The sequence below is a fragment of the Coturnix japonica genome, chromosome 7 (assembly GCF_001577835.2).
Source record: "Coturnix japonica isolate 7356 chromosome 7, Coturnix japonica 2.1, whole genome shotgun sequence".
Taxonomy (NCBI): domain Eukaryota; kingdom Metazoa; phylum Chordata; class Aves; order Galliformes; family Phasianidae; genus Coturnix; species Coturnix japonica.
The window spans coordinates 24,842,353-24,865,635 of NC_029522.1; the positions used below are offsets into that span (position 1 = coordinate 24,842,353).

Here is a 23,283-nt window from a genome sequence, read left to right on the forward strand (position 1 = left end):
CGTAGCATTAGGGATCGTGCTTACACACCTGAACGAAGCATCAAGCTCTGGGATGCAGTCCCACATCAAGCATCAGTGAAGCCACACAACACAAAGCTGCTGACGAGGTAAGAGTCAGTCCTTCCCCTCCTCAGCTCTGTGCATGCCTGCTTTCATCTCCCACCAAGGGCTTTCATGGAGCTTCTCAGCTGCAATGCACACAGGGTTTATGGCAGGAGGAACTGGCAGAGCAGATTTAATCAGGTTATTACCGGGTTCAAAGGTTTAAGATCACACTTCGGGAAAGAAAACAAATGGCCTGAATATATAGTTCTGTGGGATAATTTTCAGTGTACACTAAAGGACAAAATACAGAAAAAAAAAATAAAGACTTCTTTTTTTGTATAGCACGGTTAGAACCTTCTAATTTCTTAAGATGAAGATCCATGTAAGAAGGATCCAAAAATGTACCCAGTCATCTGAAAAAATGATTCAGAGAAAGTTTTCCCCATTTTCCTCTGCTGGCATGCAGAGGAATGTAACTTTCAGCCAGCTATGCATTAACTTTATTTATCTTGTATCTACAAGGTTAGCTGTCATTCTGCTAAAAATATGGTCTGCATCATTTATTTCCAAGAATCAGAACGGAGAGTTGTCTTGTTGGTTGAGTTTGAGAAAAGAGCAACAACCCAACAAACAAAAAATAACCATTGGGAAGAAAGGAAACAGCAGCAGAATTCTTACTATTACCTTCTTCTTACTATTGCTTTCAGAAATGACTGCAGTTCAGAATCAGGTTATAAATTACCATGGCACTACCTTTAAGCACTCCAGCTTCCAAGATCAGAATCCAAATCACAGTCATCCTGCAAGAGATAATGGATATAGAAAGAGATCGGCAGCTCTTAACAACATACAGAATTTCAATACATTTGGACAACAGGCTTTGAGAAACCATCATAAGACAGCTTCGTAATGCAGCAGGAAGGTTTAAGGGATGCTGACACCTGCAGAAGGTTGAAACTCAGGAATTTTGCTGCGCATTTAACTAAACTTCAGGAGGATCCATAACAGATCCCAGTGTCTTGTGAAGGGCTCACTTTGTCATTTTGTCAGCTCCGTGTGCACCATCTACTGGCCAGGCTGGGATTGTGCTTCCGAGCACAAAGCTCAATTAACTCAAACCACGTCAGCACAGCAAACGGCTCCTGCCAGCGACTTCCTCAAGGACTGCATCAGATCGTGAGAGGTCAGCACCGATCCTCGGGGTTTTAAAATCAACATTGCACTGATTACCCAAAGGAAATATTATTAGAGCTCATCAAGGAGGTGGGGGTTTCTATTTGGTTTTTGTGGCTTTTTTTTTTTTTTTTTTTTTTTCCTTTTCAGAACTGAGGATACTGAACATAGTTGCCAAATATGTGCAATTTGGCTTTTCATCAAAAAAGCCTGCTTATATATAAATGGTCTGTAGGAAGGGTATGCCACGATTTCATTACAGTGGTTCTGTTATTAAAAGAGACTGAGGATGCCTGTTACTGTACTAAAAGAGGGGCAGCATGATGGAAGAAAAATGCAGGGGGGGGTTGTGGAAATTTATGCAGTGGTGCCCAGGGAACCAGAGCAGGTTAAGTTGCACACAGTACAAAAAAGCATTTCTTCCCTACACTCCCCTCTGGACTGAGGTGCACAAATCTAAAGCAGCCTCATGGTCTCTCATCGTGAGCCAGACACAGAAGCACGCGCATACATGTAAAAGCTGGGGAAGGAGGAGGGAGGAGTGCTGTGTAGCAGCTGGAAGGGACCTGGTGCAAGCTGTCCCTCTCCTACCACCGCAACCTGGGGCAAAGCCTGGGAACTGCTGCTGGAAGACACTACTAAAGCTGGCAGAAGAAAAACTGCAGCCCAAAAAGTTATTATTCACGCTTTAATTTTCTAGTTGAAATAACACAGTCTGACACTATCACAGCCACTCATGAAAAGCATAGACACCGAGTACTCTGACCAGGAGTGGGATAGGAAATCTTGGGTTATGGAAAAACAAATGGAAAGTAAAGTAAAAATTCATAGAATCATAGAACAGCCCAGGTGGAAGAGGCCTCAAAGGCCATCAGGTTCAGCCTTTCACAAGAATCACAGAATCTCAGGGGTTGGAAGGGACCTCCAGAGATCAAGTTCAACCCCCCTGCCAAAAGGAAGCCTGGATGAGAGTGCCTAGCACCATGTCCAACTGCATCTTGAAACTCTGCAGTGATACAAATAATCACATCCCAAGGACATTACTCCTGTGAGTGATGGTTCTCTCTGTAAGATTTTTCTTATATTTAGAAAAAGGAATAGGAAGCAATTAGCAATTACATCCCTAAGTGAATAACACCTGCAATTAGAAAAGTGAAGTGACAAAAGACTTTTAAAATAAACACTTACGACACCATTTCCTGAGATCAGTTTCAGCGTATGAAGAAAATACTGCTTGAAATACTGTTCCTTAAATCCAAGATCACCTACATCACAGTCAGTGTTAATCAACCATCTCTATTCTGAGGCTGGTGTTATTTATTATACAGCTGCCCTTTGAATATATTAAAATGATTACAATACACTTCAAGAAAAATTGATAAAGTATCCATGTCAGGTTTTTTGAATATATATATATTCAAAAAATATATATATATACATATATATATATATATATATGTACACCTTCATTACCAACATCAAGATGTGACAGCATATGCATAACTACGTAATAGCATAATAGCCTGATAAATGCACGTCCTCTGAGACCAAACATTTCACAATTTTGCAAGCAAAAAGCATCCTTCAAGTCACTCTGCTGCCAAAAGGCAGCATGTACTCTTGTCAGTGAATGTGATGAATGGGAGATGGTCATTTAGGCTCCTCCAGCTGAAATCTAAACAGGTGAAATTCTCATAGGGAAGGGAGAGTTGGTCACATTTGTGTATTTTTTGTTATATACTGGTAATATGCATCTGCAGTCTCTTCGACCACATTTCTGTACCCTGTAAACCAGCATAGAAATATTCTAGGTACTAGATAATTATGAAAAATACAATCTTATACATAATAATGACATGAAAAGGAATTTTTAAGTCACGTCTAAACAACTGGTTACATGAAATCTAACTGGAAAGAAGTCACACGTTCCCCTGTATGTGCACAAAAACCCCCACAACATCGCATTTAGCCTTGGCTGCTTGCTGAATTTTCACAAATGTGCCTCCATTTTAGGACTCCTGCAAGGTTTTTAGAATGAGTCATCCCATAACAAACAAACCAACCAACCTGACAACAAGCACAGCCCTTCACAGCAGCTTTTAGAGATGACTGATGGCACAATAATTCCATACTCGGATAACTCACTATCAACAATTTGCTTGTTTCTTTCCTCTCTACAATAGAGATAACAATTTTAAGTCCTCCATAAAAGGTTTTGATATTTTCACAGAAGTAGCTGGAGGGTTGAGTAGAGTGGTGGGAACCCAGAGAATTCATCCACCGTGGAGCACTGTGACCTGAATCTGTGGGTCTTGTACAGCTATTAGTCAGGGGAACAACTGACCAGTGAAAGATGAGTCCTCCATTAGCATCTTGATATGACCAGTAAAAGTGCAACGTGGCTGAGGGTATGTTACATGGGATTACAGGACTTGGACGAGGGAGGGCAGCGCCCTTCATCAGCTGCAGGTTTGACTCTTTCATGTATCATCATCCTTATGTGTAGAGAGCAGGGTCTCAGAAGAACATACATAAACACTGCTTGAAGTTACACCACAAGTGAACAGTAAAGCAATTTATTACTGTAACTTTAACAAGATTTATAGTAACGTTTTCCTTCAAACAGATACTGCTCCAAAGTGTCTTTGAAAGAAGCAGATGAGATACAGTTTCTGAAACAACCAAGGGGAGAGAGAACAATGTTCTCTAGAAGTACACCAGAAGTATCTCTACTGAATATATTAACTTCAGGGTGACAACATCCATATGCTACTGTATCTCAAGCCTAAGGTATTTTATAATGTAAACTAGCCATCATGGTAACACTGAAACTCCCAATAAAAAGCAACTTCAACTCAGCAAACTTGGAAACCCACCTGCTAAGAAACCACTGTATGAAAAGTACATTCTATGGATGGAATAGGTATTAGAGAGAACTACTCCATAATCCTTGTAGTAAGTCTCATAGTTCCTAAATTCAAGGACAAGATTTAACACTGGCTCATGAGCAGCTTTTTTGATATGAAAACAAAAGCAGAGGCCCAAACATTCCCAAGGGAAGAAGCTGCACACAAATGTCCTTTGCTCAGGGGCATGGACATGACTGCTCCAGGTGAGTGGTTTGAGATTTGCGGTGTTGGAACATTTTTAGTTTGCAGCTTTTCCCAAAGAAGCCAATTTCCCCATGGATCTGTGCATCATCACCACATTCTGCTACAAAGCATAAGAGGTCCAAGTGCAGCAGCCCCTGCGTGCTACAACCAGAGTGCAAAGACTCCTCCAGAAGCACGTGCCCTGAGTCACCTGAGAAGGGAGCACAGACCCTCTGTCACCAAGGAAGCCTGGGTCTGGTGCCTGTGAGAGCAGGTGTGTCCGGTGCTCAGCTCCTCACTGCTCGCTATGAAAACCTTTCAGAAACTTTGCTGCAACAAATTCACAAGGAGGGAAAGAGCAGCTGCTGCTTCGCTGCTCTCTCCACTCTTCCAACTCCATGCAGGCATCCTCACCACCAGCTAAGAGGATGAGCTGGTTTTAGGCTGCAACTGGCTCACAAAAACAAAAACACTGCAGGACATGGAATTTAACACAGAATGCAAGACTGCTTGGCTCTCCCCACTGATTAATTGTCATCTCTCTCAAAATCGGAAATAAGAATACTTTCTTCCAGAGCAGGAACATCAGAACTAAGCTGTGGAAAATAGACGTTTCTGACCCACAGTATTCTGCTGAAGAATCTGTTGTTCTGCTTGTATAGGCACCACAAAAAAATGGAAATGGCAGCCAGCATCACCAATGTTACGAGAACAGCCACAGCAGCAAGTCCAGGGTATGATGCTGAAAGGGAAAAGCACAGACTTATTATGCAAATGCACTTATAACTTTTAAGTGCAAAAATGTAGATGCTCATAAAACATAAAACATCATTACTCTCTATATACCATGCATTTTAAGTTAAACTTCTTACCACTGTTAAACGTGACCTCACAAAGTATCACCTCAAAACATGTTATTGCTCCCTATACATGAATTTAGAAGGTAAAGAAAACTTACGTTTTTCAGAGGATTCTGCTGTAACAAGATCTGAAATAGAACCCAAAACTGTCAGAAAATTATCCACAGTACTAACAAAGTATATGTATATACACTGAGTACGTGTATTCAGTGTATCACTAATACTCAGAAGACAATCTACCCCAGAAATGTAAGAGCCATCTGTTCTTCGTTGAACTTTATACATGTCAACAGGATTACAACAGTCCAAGTAAAATGTGATCTAGCCAGTTACATGCATAAAATCTCTTAAATTCAGTGGAATTTAAGCATTTACCCACTGCAGAAAGTACAAATGCATAAGCAGAAGCATGCAGTGGAGGATGAACTTAGCTATTGGGTCCAGCAGTGATTCTGGCACTTTAAGCAAACTCTCAGAACACTTCCGCTCCCTTGTGAGCATATTTTCTCACTGCTCACTGGAACTGCCTATGCCAAGGGCTCTGCTCACATGCACAAGAGAAAGTTTGTTACAGCATGCACTAACAAAAATGATGACCAGGTTCCTCAGAAGGCTACCCTGGCTGGCTTGTTTTTCACAGGTATTTTCTCTAATAGGAAGCAAAAAGACTATTTAAATGAAAACTAAGAGAAAGTAAGTGAGCAATAAAGAAAATATAAAACAACGGTTATGAGAACACGATCAATTCCTTCAGTGGAAGCACATACCTGCATCCTTTTTACATACAAATCCCTTTATTTCTCTGCATGGAGATATTTGCCATACACCATCCGCAGTCCTCAGGCTGATACAGAAATTCCCTTTGAGATGATCAAATTCAGGCTCCCTGATGCCCCAGTTAGAATAATTTAAGGGAGAACCATCAAGCCAGGAGACTGTTTCATCTAAGGGCAGAAGTTATAAATCACTATAAAATGTCATCATGTTTTGATAATCATCTGTTTCAGTTGAACTCACTTCCACACACATGTACACAATACTGTACAAAAGCAATATCAGGCTAATATACTGTTTGGCTACTATATTCCTTTCTCTGTTGAAGACACAGCCTGTAGATGTTATTTAACAATAATTATGGGTACATAGTGACTATTCAGAATCTTAGCAATGATCACAGCTTTTTACTGCTTTGTAAACAAGTAATAAACAGTGAAAACAAGATTCTCAAGAAGCAGCAGTGTTTTGTAAGGTGGTTATGTCAGCATTATAAACAGAACAAGAAATCCTAGATTCTTACACTCAGTTCTCTTCCACTCAAAACTTACTGTCTGAAATACGCAGGATGTTCAGCCAAACTGTTTTCACTGAATAGCCAAAACTGTGCAACTCCTCCAGAATGAAGGCACTTTCATCTTCATCTTCAATAGTGAGAAGATCAGATCCTGCAGATTAAACATCATTTTTTTTTTTTTTTTCTTTCAAACAGCTCACATCATTCAAATGTAGCACTACATTTCCAAAGAGTTGGCGTGGAGGATCTTGACCAAAAAAGTTGAGAAGCCTGCTCGTGTGATTTAACAGCTACTAAACTTGCAACTAATGTGAAAACGTTCAGGCTGATACTCACTTGGTTTCTCACTTGGTTTTAAAACAAGTTTGCAAGGGAATAAACACATTTTATATCTTACTCCAGAAATCCGTATTTACAAATAGAAAGAACCATGTTTGCCTTCAATTTCATAGTTGGCTTACTGAGCTCTAGTATTGATTTCCTGAACTAGAAGAGTTACATATTGTAGCTATCAGACAATCTCTTACCTTGATTTCTGCAAACTTCGTATGCGGTATCAAAACTTGTGCCCTGCAGAACGGTGTTAAAGCTGTAGCAACTGGTTTTGAATTTGACCCAGGGAACATTTTTTTCTGAACATAAGCCGTTATACACAATGAGTTTCTTCTCTGCGATAGAAACAACAGCACAGCTTTATTGGCACAACAACATACACATTAATATAACATTCCACACGTTGTTTTGGAATAATGCTAATAAGCATATTATTTCATTATGTCTCTATTTTTCAAAGAGAAAATTTATTGGCTGTATATATTTGTATTAGAACTGCAAAGCTGGTTTTATTTCAGAAGAAAAAACTTGCAGGCTTGCAACAGTGCTATCGAGATATTTATCTAACAGTGATGAGCACAGGGAGAGATGCATCATATGAACACTTGTAGCTGCCCAGCATCTCCTAAGGGCTGGGGATTTCCAGGGGCTGCAGGGCTTCTCTCCACTAAGCCGCAAGGATAAATGCCAAATACCAGGACACAGAGGAAGAGGAGAGATTCCCATCAGAATGCAGCACTCAGCCTCTCCAAAATGCAACATATTGTGCCAAGAGCCTCTTAGGGAAGTTCTTTCCATTTTCACAAAGACTAGACCCAATAGCCAATACTTTATGGGGAAAAAAAAAAAGGCTTTACCAATAGGAGATATAATTTTGAATGAAACATCATCATTGCTTAACCTCAGACCTTTTTCCTTCATATACTGCCACTATCACTACACACATTTGCAGCTGCAAAGATGTAATACAGAACCTAATTGACTTACTGGGTGGCACATGACAGACTGCTCCTGGCTGAAGTTGTTCACAGCTTGCACTCTTCCAGTGCCCCGAGGTATCCATATAAACGCAGCTGCCCAAAGCCTGGGACTCATCATCTTCCCAGTAGGTAAACAAGGATCTAGTCCCATCCGACCACTCAAAATTAAGCCCATTCTGCCAAAACAAGTTTTAAATTATTTCTGTTCACTGTCATACTTTCCTTTCCAGCGGCATCTTAATCAGAATTTCTTTTGCCTTGCCCTCAGTGCTGGCCAGCTTCAAAAGATTCTCTCAACTTATTTCTAGGAGAACACAAACTACACCTCACCTTACCTGCTGTTTTGTATGGTAGCTGAATATCCAGATCATTGAGTGTAAGTGATTACTTGGGCCATAAAGCAGCTCAAATTGAAACTTCATTTCAATGCTGACAATAGGGGAGATTTTATTTTCATAGGTTTTTTTTGTTTTTAAGTATTCTCTATGGCTTTCATTTTTCAATCCTTGCTGCACCAAACTAGCTCTCATTACATTTATGTATCATGCTGCAAATTATGGTAAGGGGACTGATAAAAGGCTCAAGTGGGGGTTTCATTTCCAAAAAGGAACTTCCTGTGACCTCTGCTCAGCAACACAGCAGCTCATAGTTCGCTGCTGAAAGAAAACTAATTTGCAGTATAGTATTCACAGATAGTGAACCCATTACGCACATCTGCAGTGAACAGCCCGATCCAGTGGTTGTATCCCAGCCGATTCACAATGACTGTGAGGAAAGATTGGTGGTACTGATCTGCAATGCTGACCAGCTCAGCTCCATTTGCCATGCAGGTTTTTAAAGCTGCAGACCACGTAAAATTCCCACGTATCAGGGTATATGTTCTGTTTGCATACTGTAAAGTATCTGGCACAGGGTACATTTCAGATGCATTTACGATATGCCCAGTTGTGTCTGTTGGAAACAAAGAGCAGATTTATTTATTTTAATTTTTCAAACAGACAATTTAAAGATAGTTGAAAAACAGCTTCATTTATTCTACACAGACAGTTTCCTCCCGCTTTCCCCACAGTTGTGCTTCACATTAAGTGATGTCAAACATGGCTGTAGTTTGCAAGAGCTACGTAAGCGCAGCCCAAAGCTTGCTGGTTCATTCTATTTACTCTGTTGAGCCTCCAGGACAGAGCAGCAGGAACTACTGCATCCTTAAACAGGGACCTGAACAATGAGGTAGCAGATAAAGCTGTGCTACATAAAACCACCACCAAGTCCATACAGCCCATTTTGGTAACATGCTTATCACCATATGTCATGTCCAGAACTGGAAAAGCCTGAGAAGGAAAGCCAACCTACACCCGATCTGCCAATTGTCTGTTCACAGAAACGCAACTTCTAAAGTCTTGCCTGATCTGAGATTGCAAATCCAACAATAGAATATTTCCAACAAAACAAACTTCAGTTTTGACTTTTGTAATTTCATGCTGTTATTCTGCTTGCAAGGGCAGACAATATGAAATGCAATCTCTACATCTCTGAGATATGCAACAGAAAGCTCAAAGTTAAGAACTAAATTTAACAGCAAAAGATTTTTTGAGAAATTACTTCTACATCACCACTATTGATTTATTAAACAGTATAAAACTAGTCCGCTGAAACAGCAAAGTAAAATTGCCTATAAAAATCTTTTTAGCTCCTGGTATTATAGACACCTATAATAAGCTCCTTCTAGATAAAAATAAAGTGAATTCAGCAAGAGAACAAATGAGAACAGAAGGAAACCAGGCTGAATGCTTACCCTGCCTTTTTTGGCAGACAAACCCATAATTTTTCTCACAGTTTTCTAAGTACCATTTTCCCGTAAAATAAAAATTTGGGTTATTTGATACCAGTGTACAAAGTGGAACTTGTTCTTCAACGTAGACACTGTTATAACGTGGCCTCTGTAATCAACACAAAACCTTACATTAATTGCTAAAGACACCATGTAAAACAAGGCATAATTATTACGTTAAATGTAGAGTAATAATTAGCTGAAAGGCACTGTTACAAATTGTTAGGTAGAACAATGAATGTTCCCATAAATACCATTTGGAATAATGGCCTCATTGAAAAAACGTCGCAAACACGCACTGAACAAATGAAAATGTTAACTAAAATACTGACAAACATATCAAGTTAAATACAGTATACTAAATGTGGAATTAGTAATACTACTCTGCTCAAATCCAGTATAGGATGTCAACCATATAACTTAAATGGGAACTTCAGAAGATATTACTATAGCTGTGTATTGAATAAAATAATACCTAGATAGTGCCTTTTTGGAAACCACTGGCTATACCCATAAAGCTGTGTTCACAGTTGTCTGAAGTTGCAAAAATTAAGAGAAAACTAAGTTGCTATAGCAAGTTAGGCCTTGTCATCTTGGCAATCATGAATGTTATGGATAAAACAATTTCTCAGTGTCCTTAAAGCCCCTGGAAATACTTACATGCACTGCTTCAATTGGAGACCAGTTGGAATACCTTGGAGGATTTTCATTCATCCATTTTTCATAATCATCACCCTGGAAAGCTATCCAAACACTAGTTTTGCGACCAAATAGATTCATTGTTATGAAAGCTGGAAAATGAAACAGGAGCAAAGTATCAAGCTTACTTATTTGGTAACCAGTTACAGATAGCTGAAGTCTCTTCCAACACACTGAAGCACCGAAAGAAATGAATTGTCAACCAGTAGCTTTACCTACTTACTAGAAAGCAAGAATGTGAAAAGCGTTTCACGGACATTGAGACATAAACTCAGTAAAGATGATTAACTCCAATTGGGTAAGTATCCAGCCTAGTAAGGAACCCTCCAAGAATCTGCAACAGTAGCTTGAACAACTTAAGCTGGGGCACTCAAATAGAATAGCCAATGAGATTCCACCCACCTGAAATAGGCCTTACAAACGTATGAAAACCAAACTCAGGTTTTTATGTGTAGAGATTACAAACATTCCTGAATGTGCTCACACTTCTGATGTTATTAGCCAGGCTACTCTATAGATCACATTATAACATATATATAACATATAACACACATATACGTTACAAATATAAAAACGAGATTGTTTTGGCAACAGCCTGGTGTTTTGTTCTTTATATTTTTGGAAAGCGGGAAAGAAACAGATTTACTGATTTGTTTATAGCAGTGTACCCCAAGTGGAATCTGCATGACTTTTCCCCCTAAACCTGTATCTATTATTAAACATTTCTTCAAAGATGAAATCTTATGTATTTAAAAATATTTTTGGCATACTACCTTGTTCCAGTTCATCTTCAAGGGAAGCGAGGGACCCATCGTATCTACTGCAGAACGTCTGCGCAGCATACCAGCTCTTCAGGTGCTCTGGATCCTTTGGAATTTGTATCAAAAAGCACTGTTTGGAAAAATAAATAAATAATAGGAGGCTTGCTTTGTTTTCCCTTCTTCTTAAAAGCTTTACCAATTAATTAGGGTGTTGGACCCACAGCTTTAGGCTATGCCACTTGGTTCAAATTTATCTTTGTAGTTGACTGCATTTTAATGCTGGGATATACCTGCTCACTTCAGGGAAAGTTGCCATTAAGGAACGCAAGTATTTAAGAGCAGTCTGGTGAAATAGTTGTCTTTCAACCTTCAATCACAAATAGATTTTGGTGTATAATTATCTTGGATGAACACCATCTGAAACTATATTTTTAGGCAGAAATTAAGGAACTGCTGAGTACACCAAAGGGCTAGAGTTCTGGTTATAGACCAAAAAAAAAAAGTCTTAAAATTGTAAAAGTGTCAAAGAAGAGAGAGAGCACAGAATCAACATGTTTGTGCATTTGCTATCAAAAAGCCTAGGTGGCTTTTGCATAAATAAGCATGCATTTCCTGGAGCTAAAGTAAAACATTAACACCTTATTCAGGCAACTTCACTGTACAAAGCTACTATCAATACATCACTATTCATAAAGTCCTTGCTTTCAGAAAGGAAGAAAACCTTCAAATATCAAATAATCTTTATAAAGTCATTTTTAAAAATGATGATGATTATTATTATTGTAATAATAGGATTTATTTTGAATAATTAAGCAGCAGGAAAAAGTGTTTTACTTTAAATCCGAAGTGTAGCCAGCCCTTGGGACACATTCCTTGTGGGTTCTGGTCTTTTGGAATCTCTTTCTCTATTTTCCAAGCATTTTTACGTTTACAAATACAGGGAAGAGAAACAGTACAGTTTTCATCATCCCAGCGTCCTATGTGAAGTAATAATAATAATAAAATAAATGAAAAAAGAAAATAAACACATCTCAACTAAATATTGAAAACAGAAAAGGACTTTTTCTTAGCTAGCTCAGTTATTTAAAGAGAAGTGTCCACTTTATCCATTGAGTAAGATATGCACATATTTCAGCAGAACACAAAGCACTCCACCTGTTGATCAGATCACCTCTGTTGGTGAGCGATGGGGTAGGGGGAGGCTCTTTGTTTTACATGATACTAACTAAAAGCGCAACAAAAGAGTGCAACTTCTTAAAAATCTCTCCTCACAAATCCTAAGTTGGATATTCCAAGAAACCCGACATGTTTACCTTATTGTACAAGCCACAGATCTTCAGAAAATAGAGACTGAGAAATGGCAAAAACCACTGAAACCAGCAGCACTATATACATACGTATCTTTCAATAACAGTAGCAAAAAAGAAATCTTTGTGATGATATAGAGGCTAGCACCATCAGATAACAAAACATGCTACCCAAAATCCCTCAGCAGATTGGCTATATGGGATTAAAAATAAAATAGAAACTCGAGTGTTTAAAGTTGTTTAATGATATAAAAACAGTTCTTGAATGGAGGAAAAATTGCTGCTCATTCCATATGGCTCGTTTGGTTACAGGAAAAGTGACTGTGAAAACCAGGAATACATTAACTTTTTTTTTCTGTGCCACAGAATAGATGCTTAAGAAAGACTAAAGATTCGATATCACTGAAATATTTATATTTTGACAGTAAAATGCTGAACTGTTAATATACTTCTAAGTCCTATTGTCTGCTTTTTGAAGAAACTCGTGATATCTTTATCTTTGCTCAACCATAAAAGTAGTTATACAATCTATAACCACATAAGAGGACTGTAATACAGACTGCATGCTTCTACAAAGCACTTGAAAACATACAAGCTCCTTTGGCCAATAACAAATATTTCACTACTCCTGCAACAAGAAGAAATATAGAATAAACCTGTTTGTGATGAGATGAAGCCACATCTTTTGCCTGGTTTATGCAGATATCGATCTCTGCCTTCATTCCAATTCTGATATGTTATCAGTGATTCATCCTTCCAGCTGCACAGAAACGTTGAGAGTATAGTTACACTTTTCCCTGTTGTAATCTAACAACACAGACCCTGTTAAAAGTTTTTAATTGGATACAGAGTAGAAAGTGCCCATTTTTCAACTGACTATTACAACAAACAACCAAACAATCAACATGTTGATAGTCATGTCTTTGGCTTAAATCTTTTGTACCCCTTTCATAGAAACAAATGAAGGGTAACATATTCTGAATGGTATTTATATGAGAGCCAAAGTTGTCTTTTGAATATCCAACTCAGTCATCAAACAGTTTTAGCCCGTCAAACTGAGTGGCAGCTTGTAAACAAGATGTGCCAAGTACAAATCAGAGCAGCTGAAGCACACTCTTACCGAAATTCACTGCTGATGTTTTCTGCATGCAATCCAATCCACCAGTGAACATCACTATCCGACAGCTACAAAAAAATGTTTTACCATACGCTTTGATAAGAGGGCGACAACAGTTAAACATTAACCGGCTCTGAAAGAACAGGCTCTGCTCATATTCAGATGAATAGCATCTCCTCTGATTACCAATGGAAAACATGTGCTAAATCCCACCTGTCTTAATTTACGTGACTACTCCCTCCTGACTTCAGCAAGCATGTAAGCAAAACACAATACAGCCTCCATTTTCCACTGGATTGCTGATGTACATTCTGTAAAATTAGGCTGTAAACATTGACAGCATATCTGGCCTGGCAATGACCAGAATTAAGGCCAGAACTAAGAAAAATAAACATTACAATTACAAAGCACAAATACTTCCTCTTAGTATTGAAATGATACTGGTTTTAATGTTTCCAGAACATTTTCTATACTATTTATATTACTTCTTACAGCTCATATGATTGAGATGGTTTTCAAAATGATTGTTACGATCATGAAAATTCTAGACTTCCAGTCCTAAAAGGCAAATTATTATGGATAATTCACAGAAAAATTGTCATTCAAACAGTCACTGACATGACAACTATTTAAACCATGAACAAACTTCTCTCAACAACCACAATTTGGGCAAAGGAAAAAAAAGGTTCAGACATGCAGGACATTGTAAACGCTACACCATTATTTAGAAGCATTAATTTTTCCTTCAGAAAGAATGGAATTGCAGCCACGCAGTCCTTAGAGTCAGGATTTTGACAGCTATCAGTATACGTGGCAATACCAAATTCAGAATACATATATTTCTGACGAATAATAGTCTAGGAAAAGCTGTCTGGTGTGGTATGATCTAGTCCCTGAATTTGGTTTTCTAATCATAGCACTCAGTCTATCCATTACAATCCTTAAATAAATAGTGTGAAAAATATAATTTTAAATTCTACATGAAGAAATCTTTATCAAGATCTCTAATAACATGTACAAATCACTTCCAGACTGCTGATGATCACCCTTACTCCTGATTCCATAGGAAATCAGAAGCATTTATGGACATACCTGGTTATACTGGGGAAGGCAGCAGGCTATAAAATAGCTCAATATGTCATACTGTAAAATGCAAATAGAGTAAACTTGGCTATCTCACCAGCAAATGCTACAATATCCACTGCTTCCGTTACAAATCTGCTTTTGAAATATCTCCTGTTAGTAAATATGACTTTAAAGAAGCATTCTAATTCATTACCTTCTTAATTCTATTTTCAATAAATGCTTGTTCTTCAGCAGAATTTATTGTTGCCATTTCACTACGAAGCCAGGCACAAATGAACTCATAGGTGTCCCAGTCTGTAGGATTCACATGAAAAAGATACTCTGCTCCTTGGTAGTATGACCATGGCAGTTCTGGAAGACGGGAAGAGACAGATTTATGTGGGTGTAGAACCTCAGTGCAATTCGCATTCCTTGCAACACACATGGCCCGCTTCCAGCTACTTGGCACAGCACGATATTCCACAACTAGTGGCAGAACTATATTTGAGATATCAAATTATGACAGCAAACAGAGAACCAAGTAAACTTCAGCTTTACATTATATCCCATGTTACTGTATTAGCAGGGTTGCCTAGAGCTGGTAAATACAAAGGCAATTTCAGTGCAACTGAGTGGACACCGAATTCCTGCGCCTACTAGTGGCAACATTCCTTGACCTAACACAACCAGTACTGTATGTTTCGGTGTTTCTAAACAAGAGTGGCAGATTCTGTTCACCAACAAGTTTACACAGTGTTGCACTTTGTAATATTTTAGTTATTTTATTTTTATACATTGAATTATACATCTCAGTATTTCAAGATGTGAAAAATAAAGCTTACATACCAGCTATGTACCAATCTGGATTCTTTGGTTTAACACCTACAAAAATAAATGAAGATATTAGATTAGGAACTGAGAAGAGATATTGCTCCCAAATTGCTTTCCTGACACGGTGAGAATTTAATCAAAATCATGAAGAATGTTGCTATTTTCATCCAGAGGGAGAAAAAAAAAAGTTAAACATGGAATAAAATAAAATGGCCATACATACTAAACATTTTTAGCAACTTCCATAAATGAGAACTTTGGTTAACGTCTAATTTGTTGCTAATCATAGCTGCGCATTGCCACCTGTCTGCACAGATCAGCCCTGGTATCTGGCCAACAAACCCCAACAGAAACACGATTTTGCCATGATTTCACACAGAAAACCATTGGCAGTCCCTCAGGCATTTTTTCTTGTCTCTTCTGAGTTACAAGATAGAGCAATGTAAGTTAATTAAGGTTTCACCTTTTGGTATTTTGCATATCCATTCACGCTTTTCATTGCAGTGTGCTGGAAAAACTGTTCTATTTACTTTGAATACACCACAGTTTCTTGAGTCATCTTCAACATACTCGCTCTCCAGAAATGAAGCTACAACCTGAAAACAGCATAGTTGTAATCTCTCACCAACAATTCAAGATTAAGCATTCCAAAATCCCATTACGGAGAAAAAGGAAGTGTATGAAGGTACATGTACGATAAGAACATGGAAAATAATTTCCAGACCAGGAAACTAATGGAACACCTAAATTATAGTGGTAAAATCCTAAAAATAGGCTCCATAATCATGTTTTTGTAATGTCTTGTTCAATTCCCTATCTTTTATTAGACTCCATCTTTGTAAAAAATAGTGTATAGCAATACAATCTAAACCGTTTTTTTTTTTTTTTTTCATGATTAGCAGTGATTGTCCAAGCCTAACAGCCTTTGCTTTGGTTCAGCACCTTGCATGACTGGACTTTTCACTTGCATTCTGCAATTACTTAAATAACGATGGCAGAGCTGGCATTGTTTCTAAAGACCGAAAGCCAATTACAGTTTAAAAACTGATCCTTTTGTATAATCCAAAAAACACATGCTTGTTCAGAAACTTTTAAAATGCAGTGTGACACATCTTGGACTAATCACAACACGCTTTTCAGGGAAGCACAAATCCACAAGACCTTATAATCCTACCAAATTCCTTCCACAGTTCTGCAGTTCTTTTGTACAGGTGGCTCTAAAAATAATGTAACACTAATATTACTGTAACAGTCACTCCATTTAACTGAAGTATGTGAGTGTGGGAAAAAAAAAAGCCCTACAAACCAAAGCTTAGCTGGCCACCATTTATCTGTTCACACGGCTTATTTTTGGGAACTTAAACTTGAGAGGCTTCCGAAATACACAGTATACAGGTACTTACAGGTGTTCTGTCAGACCACTGCCATGTCCCTCCAGAAAATGGGTTTCTTTTATTAAATCCAATCCAGAACTGTCTTTCTTCTGTCCTGTGATAGAAACAGATAAATACTTTAAACAAACACTTTCATTAATAAACTCTTTCCTCATCTATTTCATAAATTATATTTAAGTAGTGCAAACACACATACTCCTTTTTTAACTCATTATATCATATTGTAATACATTTATTAACATTCTAGCTCTCTTGCAGTAAACTCATTTTGTTATTAAAATGTTATCTTTTTTAGAGGAACTTGTTTAAAATGGGATTCAAATTGCAACCTCCAATTCAACAGGGAATGTTAAACTCGTAAGAACATCACTGACATTAAGAATCATTTGACGCCTACTGCAAAGATCATCTTCAAAAAGAGACACATTACAGTATTGCTATTACACTTCTTGTCACCTGTTTCTAAGTTCACATTAGTCAATAGTAGTCTTCCTCAGAAGCTATTAAAGAACATTCCCTAGATCATAGGTTATTTGTACAGATTAATATGCTTAAGATAACCATTGTTAATGTTACTAAAGCCTATTTACCTGTCAAAAATTGAATATAATAAATTGTTTAAAAAAGTCTCTTCATAGACATGGGAAAAACTGGCAAGGTGTGCTCCAAAATCTTGGCATAATGTTTCAGCTTCACTCCATGTTCTTTTCATCAGAACTTTCTCTCTGTGAAATATCTGCAATAAAATAAACAACTGCCACAAATGTGGTTGATTTTGGAGAGCAAAATTGATTCAAAAGCCCATAAAAACTAAATATCACAGTTCTTCCTACAATAAAGTTTATATTTCAAGCATAGTTTTGGTTCAAGACTTAAGAAATTCATTCACTTTAAAATGCCATTAAAGGATGATAACAATTTTTGTTTGCTAAGTACAAGACAATGCTTTAGTTATATAGTTCAGGAACAGTGTACTCCTAAAACAATTTAGAACCTGAAAAATTTAAAGCACATTTGCCAGTTACCTTGTAGCAGTTGAGTAGATTGCCTTCTGACTCCCATCCAAAGTAGCAAGAACTCAAATGTCTTTGAAAAGTAAGTTCGGGTTCTTCGTAAGAACTAATTTTTTGCCTGCACAATGACATTGCTTTGAAGTTCTTACAGCTTTTTACCTCCCAGTAACCAACAGGGTCCTGCCCTCGCACTGCCACGCATCCTCCAGAATGACCTAAAGCATGGAAACAAGCAGTGAATAAAACATCTGAATTTTGTTAATTTTTGGTGAAGTGAGTGCAAGGTAAAATCTTCATGAGGTTACAAAGGTATCAAATCCCGCAGTCAGCGATCAGGTTGTAAACATGTTTTGGCTGACATGAGCACATAGAATGAAACACAACATAAGATTCCTTTCAGAAAACACAGAAAGGAAAACGTGATTTAAAACAGTATTTTGTGAACTGCAGTGGTAAAGTAACAAATGTAGAGGAAAAACTTAGAAGCAGTTAGTGAAAGAGCACCTTCTTATTTTTATGCCTACATCCTCAGTTGGTTCACTCAGAGGATGAAGAACTTAAATTCCAGTTATCCAAAGACTCAAATGTTTGGCCACAACATCACAGACCACATTTGAATCAATACTCAAATGTTCCACATATAAACCTGCTATTTCATTTTTTTTCACTTCTTGGAAAGTTTTCCTTTGGATTACCATAAAACAAAATCTAATGGCACACCAAGTACCAGGAAAGTGAAGAAGAATTAAAACACTACACACAGCGCCCTTATTGCCAGCAGCATATCGAAGACTATCTCTGTCATCTTCTTCACAAAAGCAGAACTGGAAACTGCTTGTAGTGGAAGCATGTTACTGCCCACAGGCCTTTATTTATTTATTTATTTTAATTCAGCGCATGACTCACGTGGTTGATGCTTGTTCCAGTTTGTGTAGCTCACAAAGTGATTTTTCCCATCTGTTGTTAACCAAAAGTATTCTCCTGTTTTGTTAAGGTCCTGCAGACCTATCCAAAAATAAGTTCCCTCAGATTTTACCACGCTCTGGATCATGCTGGTGATAAAAGCTTGCTCAAACCTAATAAAATGATCAAGATGAAATGCTTATTAGTACAGAACAGGTCAACTGGCATTTTGGTGAGTAGGTCTCACAAAATAACTCAAAATATTCAAGAAAATTATCTAAAAGGTACTTAACTTTCTTTACAGAACTCTGTGGAAAATTTCATACATCAGTTTGTGGTACAGTGTGGTACAGCATAATTTTTCCTCCTTTTTCTTCTCCTTCCCCCCCCCCCCCTCCCTCCCCAGACACACACACATTTGGACACATTCAAAGAACATTCATAGAGATCTCTTAAGCTTGATGCTAATGCTGCCAGATTCTAAATCGTAATATATTCATGATGACAAATTAGAAAATCTTTGTACAAAGAAGAAAAGGTGGCAGGGTCACAAAAAGGTACAGAATAAAGAAAAGCAAAAGCTTTGCACAGGAGTATCTTATTAGAACTAGACACAAGACAACACTAAGGAGTCAGAGCTGAAAACCTCCAAGCACCAGCTAAAGGAACTGCTTTTCCATTCTCAAATTTCTTCATTGTTGCTATGTGAGACATTTTGAGTTTTTCAAGTAATACACATCTCACACAGTAATCCCTTTGTCACTTCAATGTATTCATATGTAATTGGTATACCATGATACAAGAAGTAACAAGCTTCCTTTGCTGCTCCAACATTAGAAGTGGAAACTAACATAATAAACAGAGATGGCTATATCCACCAAAAATAAAATCAAATAAACAGAAAAATATGGAACACATGATTCCAGTGATGTGCAATATGCCCTTAGCTCACTGTGAAGTCTGAATTGTAAATGCTTAGCTGCCCAGAATTAGTCCTTTAACCTTCTTGCACCTACTATTGCTGCAGTGCAGTGTACCACTGTATTTATTGTGCACAATCATGAAACTACCTTGTAGGTCAAATTCCCATTACTTTAAATCTTTATGTTGGGGAGATTGTTTTTCCCAAAAATTTTTAGCTATCACCATCTGATTGGTGGTGGTTACAGACCTTCCCTCCTAAACAGATGGGTGTAACACAGCGGAAAGCATAGCAATGACAGCAGAGCAGCAAGGTCCCAAACTGCAGCAAGTGTGGATTTGCTCAAATGCGATAGCCGTAGGCACAGAAATAAAGGAAAGAAACTGCTAACCTTCAGAAGGTCTCAGGTGCACAGGGATCTCCAATGAGATACCCCCAGCTACATTGCCAACCCTGAAATGAGGTCTGGGAAGGGAGGGATCCTGGCTCCGCCCCTTCTGATTACTCAGTGCATTGCACGCACCTGAGCTCTCCTGGACTGGCCCTGCCTTCCCACCCAGGTGCTCAATCACTGCTTCAAGCCATGACTTAGCATTACCATTAAAATGTTTTTTCTTTTTTTTTTTTTCTTTTTTTTTTTTTTTCAGTTGTTTTGTGGGGGTTTTTTTGTTGTTGTTTTTAAAATAAGAAATGCACATGTTTAAGTATGTAGGTAGTGTACCTATAATGGGAATCCTACATATAGGGTAAATCATAAACAGATTAAAGAAAATTCAAGCATCCGGATGTATGCAGAGAAGAAAGCTTTGCTGAATCTGGAATACAAGTAGACAGAATAAATAAATAAATAAATAAAAAGCAAGTACAGATAGAGGTCAGATGCTTTTCAAACACTTATTCTCTCCCCCTGTTTGCTGAAGATTCACCTAAATGCCAAACTAAATAGAGAGATTCATAAAACATTACCTGCTCAGGAATAAAACTTTATGTATTTTGATTATAAGCATTAAAAATACTGTAATTTTTCAGTATAGTTTTTTCTAGTTTTTCACTAACAGAACTTCTGGAAGATGTTACATACCTCTGTATAAAGTGTTTTATTTAGATTCCTGCATGCTCACGTGTGGGCATTGCTATAAATCTAAATTAGACTTAAAATTGTTTTTTATTAAAATCATTGTCAATCAAAAATAAAGTAAAACACATCTTTTTCTTCTAGCCAGTGTTAGTAATTATGCTCAATTCTCACGCAAATATTATTTCATAATGGTAATATCTTTTGCCATGCAATACTCTCCGAAGTTAGAACAGCTCTTGTTAGAAGCATCTTCACGCTGTCTGATAGGATTAACTACCTGTTTGTTACTGACACAAGTGCAGATGGGCAGAAATAACCACTGGAAGCATGTTCAAAACTTCGAGGGGTACTGTCGATTTTGTAACAATATCCACCATGTCTTTCCCATCCCTTAAAAGAAATGAACATTTTTTTGTATATTATTATATAGTATATAGATGTGCAAAAATTGATCCCCATTTGTTGCTTCTGTCTGTTCACCACTCATGACCCTACAGCCCTCTTCCATGGCTCAAGAGCAGTTCCCCTCAAGGTCTCTAAGAGGTGGGCAAATTTAACAAAAGGAAGTTTAAATCCTTAAAGTATGTCAAAAACCAAACCAAAACAGTTTAATATACAGATATACACATAACAGCGTCTTTAGTGAGTATAACAAAAATGTGGGCAATGTTAAGACACTTTCTCCACATATTTCTATTTTGATTTTTGCATGTTACACTTTGAACATTGCTTTGCTGACTTAGGGGTGTATGCCAAGGCTCCCAACCATTTCTTTCGCACAAAGCATGCAGTAGCACTCAGAGGTTTATAGCTGCATTAACTCACTGCTGATATCAAATGCCTGAAGTACAAGGCAAACACTGCCCTGTCACATTCAGTTAAGTTGCTAAAAAGGAAAAAGAAGTTACAGCTGCTCTTTGTCTTCACATGAAAATGGAAATATTTACTCCAGAAATATGCTGCCCATTCATGCAGCAGTTCCCCCCAGTTATGCACTTCTCCTCTGCAATCTTCTTTCTTTTCAAAATTTTAGAAGAACAGCAACCATCAAGTTCTGATAATAAGGAATTAAAATTATGTATGCTCGTAGCTTATCCAGTGAGCCAGAACAGCATCAGGCTGCAGTTTGCCTCACTTCTTATATTTATTTCTTCTCATCATCCACCTCTGGCTGTCCAGAAAACCACACCAGACCCAGTGGGGGCTCTGCCTGCACCAGTGCCCATGACCTGTAGGGTGCTCCTGGCTGCACATTTTAAATATCCAGCAGATTATGGGGATAACAAACTACCTCTGTACAGCCCATCTTGAAGCCACACAGAAAAGACAACCAGCCACCCTTGCTTTGCCTCTCCTGTGAGGGAGCTCGCAACAGGGAACCAGCACCAGAAGACCACAGCTTTTACTTAGGAATGTGTTTAATTGCTGTCAAGAGCATGCTGGGGAGCCCGAACATATATCTGCTCCACTTTACTGTCATCCTCCTTCATGCCTGGCAGCTGGTACTGTAGTACCAGCTCCTGTGGTTTCACCTGAGAACATCACATATGCATGCTCAGATGCATGCTTTGTCAACAGAAATAAGCAAACCTGTGATGGAAATCTTCCCTGTCTGTGCACCAACAAGCTGGTGTTTCCCTGACAGAGAGGCACCTTTGAACAAGAAGGGTTCTTCCACGCAGTTGACTCTACAATTGGTGACAAGACAGAGCATGGCAGCTTATGTTTGGATGGGGATGTAAAGGTAGTGAGTACTGGGGAATGAGAGGTTCAAGTATACACAAAAAATCCCCTACTTGTGACCTGAGTGTGTCTCCTCCACGTTCAACTCTCTCAACATTCTTAGCCATTGAACAAATTTCCCCTACTCATTAACCCGTGCCCTGCTCTTTTTGGCAGGGCATAGAGGTCAGGAATTGAATTAACTATGGGAGAGATTGTGGTACAAACAGTCAGAACAACAAACCACCTCATCTGGTCTGCAACCTTCCAAGTGCTCTGCAGGAGAGCAGGTGAGAAATAGCCAAGCTTTTGTTCCCTCTGGCTGGAGTTTTCTGGAGAACAAGTGTATTGCACCTAATGAAGCAAACACAGTCATCCTAACCTCTTAGAAATTTTAATTGGAAACAAATGGCAGTGCGTAACCTTCCTCTAAAGACTTTTTGGTGCCTCAAGTCTGAAGAAAAGAAATTTGACACTAATCTTGATTAAAAATAATAACAATAATTGTGGAGTGACTGGAAGATGGTAAGCTTGCATAAAGACAAGCACAAGTTGAGAAATTCCGAACTTTAAAGGCTGAGTAATCTGTCAATAAAATTGCATTCAGTGCAAACAGGAAGCGATGCTTATGGAGACCTCTCCTGGCCCTACTGAATTATTTCACATGCGGCTTGAGGGACAAACTAACTCGCTCCTACACTGCAGGAATGAGATTTTTTTCCATGAAAACACTAGATTAGGCAATAAGTAAAACCAAACATGAAGAATTATAAGGACAGAGAGAAGTGAGAAAACTATTATGTCCTTTTTGTTGTTTTTTTGGAGTTGCAGCCCCCAGTTGCTAAAAAGCATATTAGAAAAGAAGGACA

The 23,283-nt window shown here is 38.2% G+C and overlaps 1 protein-coding gene across 1 annotated transcript in view; it reads right to left on the reverse strand.

Annotated features, from left to right (window-relative positions):
- Positions 1–2,262: 2,262 nt before the first annotated feature.
- PLA2R1 (phospholipase A2 receptor 1) overlaps positions 2,263–23,283 on the reverse strand; it is a 35,562-nt gene continuing 14,541 nt past the window's right edge. The window contains exons 10-30 of the mRNA XM_015869157.2: positions 20,970–21,082; positions 18,696–18,865; positions 17,802–18,004; positions 17,367–17,512; positions 16,786–16,870; positions 15,846–15,978; positions 15,398–15,433; positions 14,766–14,923; positions 13,490–13,554; positions 13,026–13,129; positions 11,897–12,039; positions 11,075–11,192; positions 10,263–10,393; positions 9,567–9,711; positions 8,487–8,725; positions 7,782–7,950; positions 6,989–7,129; positions 6,496–6,612; positions 5,938–6,114; positions 5,269–5,298; positions 2,263–5,052 (exon numbers count right to left, since the gene is read on the reverse strand). Coding sequence (XP_015724643.1) covers positions 4,838–5,052; positions 5,269–5,298; positions 5,938–6,114; positions 6,496–6,612; positions 6,989–7,129; positions 7,782–7,950; positions 8,487–8,725; positions 9,567–9,711; positions 10,263–10,393; positions 11,075–11,192; positions 11,897–12,039; positions 13,026–13,129; positions 13,490–13,554; positions 14,766–14,923; positions 15,398–15,433; positions 15,846–15,978; positions 16,786–16,870; positions 17,367–17,512; positions 17,802–18,004; positions 18,696–18,865; positions 20,970–21,082 — 2,838 coding nt within the window. The 3' untranslated portion in view covers positions 2,263–4,837. The remainder of the gene's footprint in view (positions 5,053–5,268; positions 5,299–5,937; positions 6,115–6,495; positions 6,613–6,988; positions 7,130–7,781; positions 7,951–8,486; positions 8,726–9,566; positions 9,712–10,262; positions 10,394–11,074; positions 11,193–11,896; positions 12,040–13,025; positions 13,130–13,489; positions 13,555–14,765; positions 14,924–15,397; positions 15,434–15,845; positions 15,979–16,785; positions 16,871–17,366; positions 17,513–17,801; positions 18,005–18,695; positions 18,866–20,969; positions 21,083–23,283) is intronic.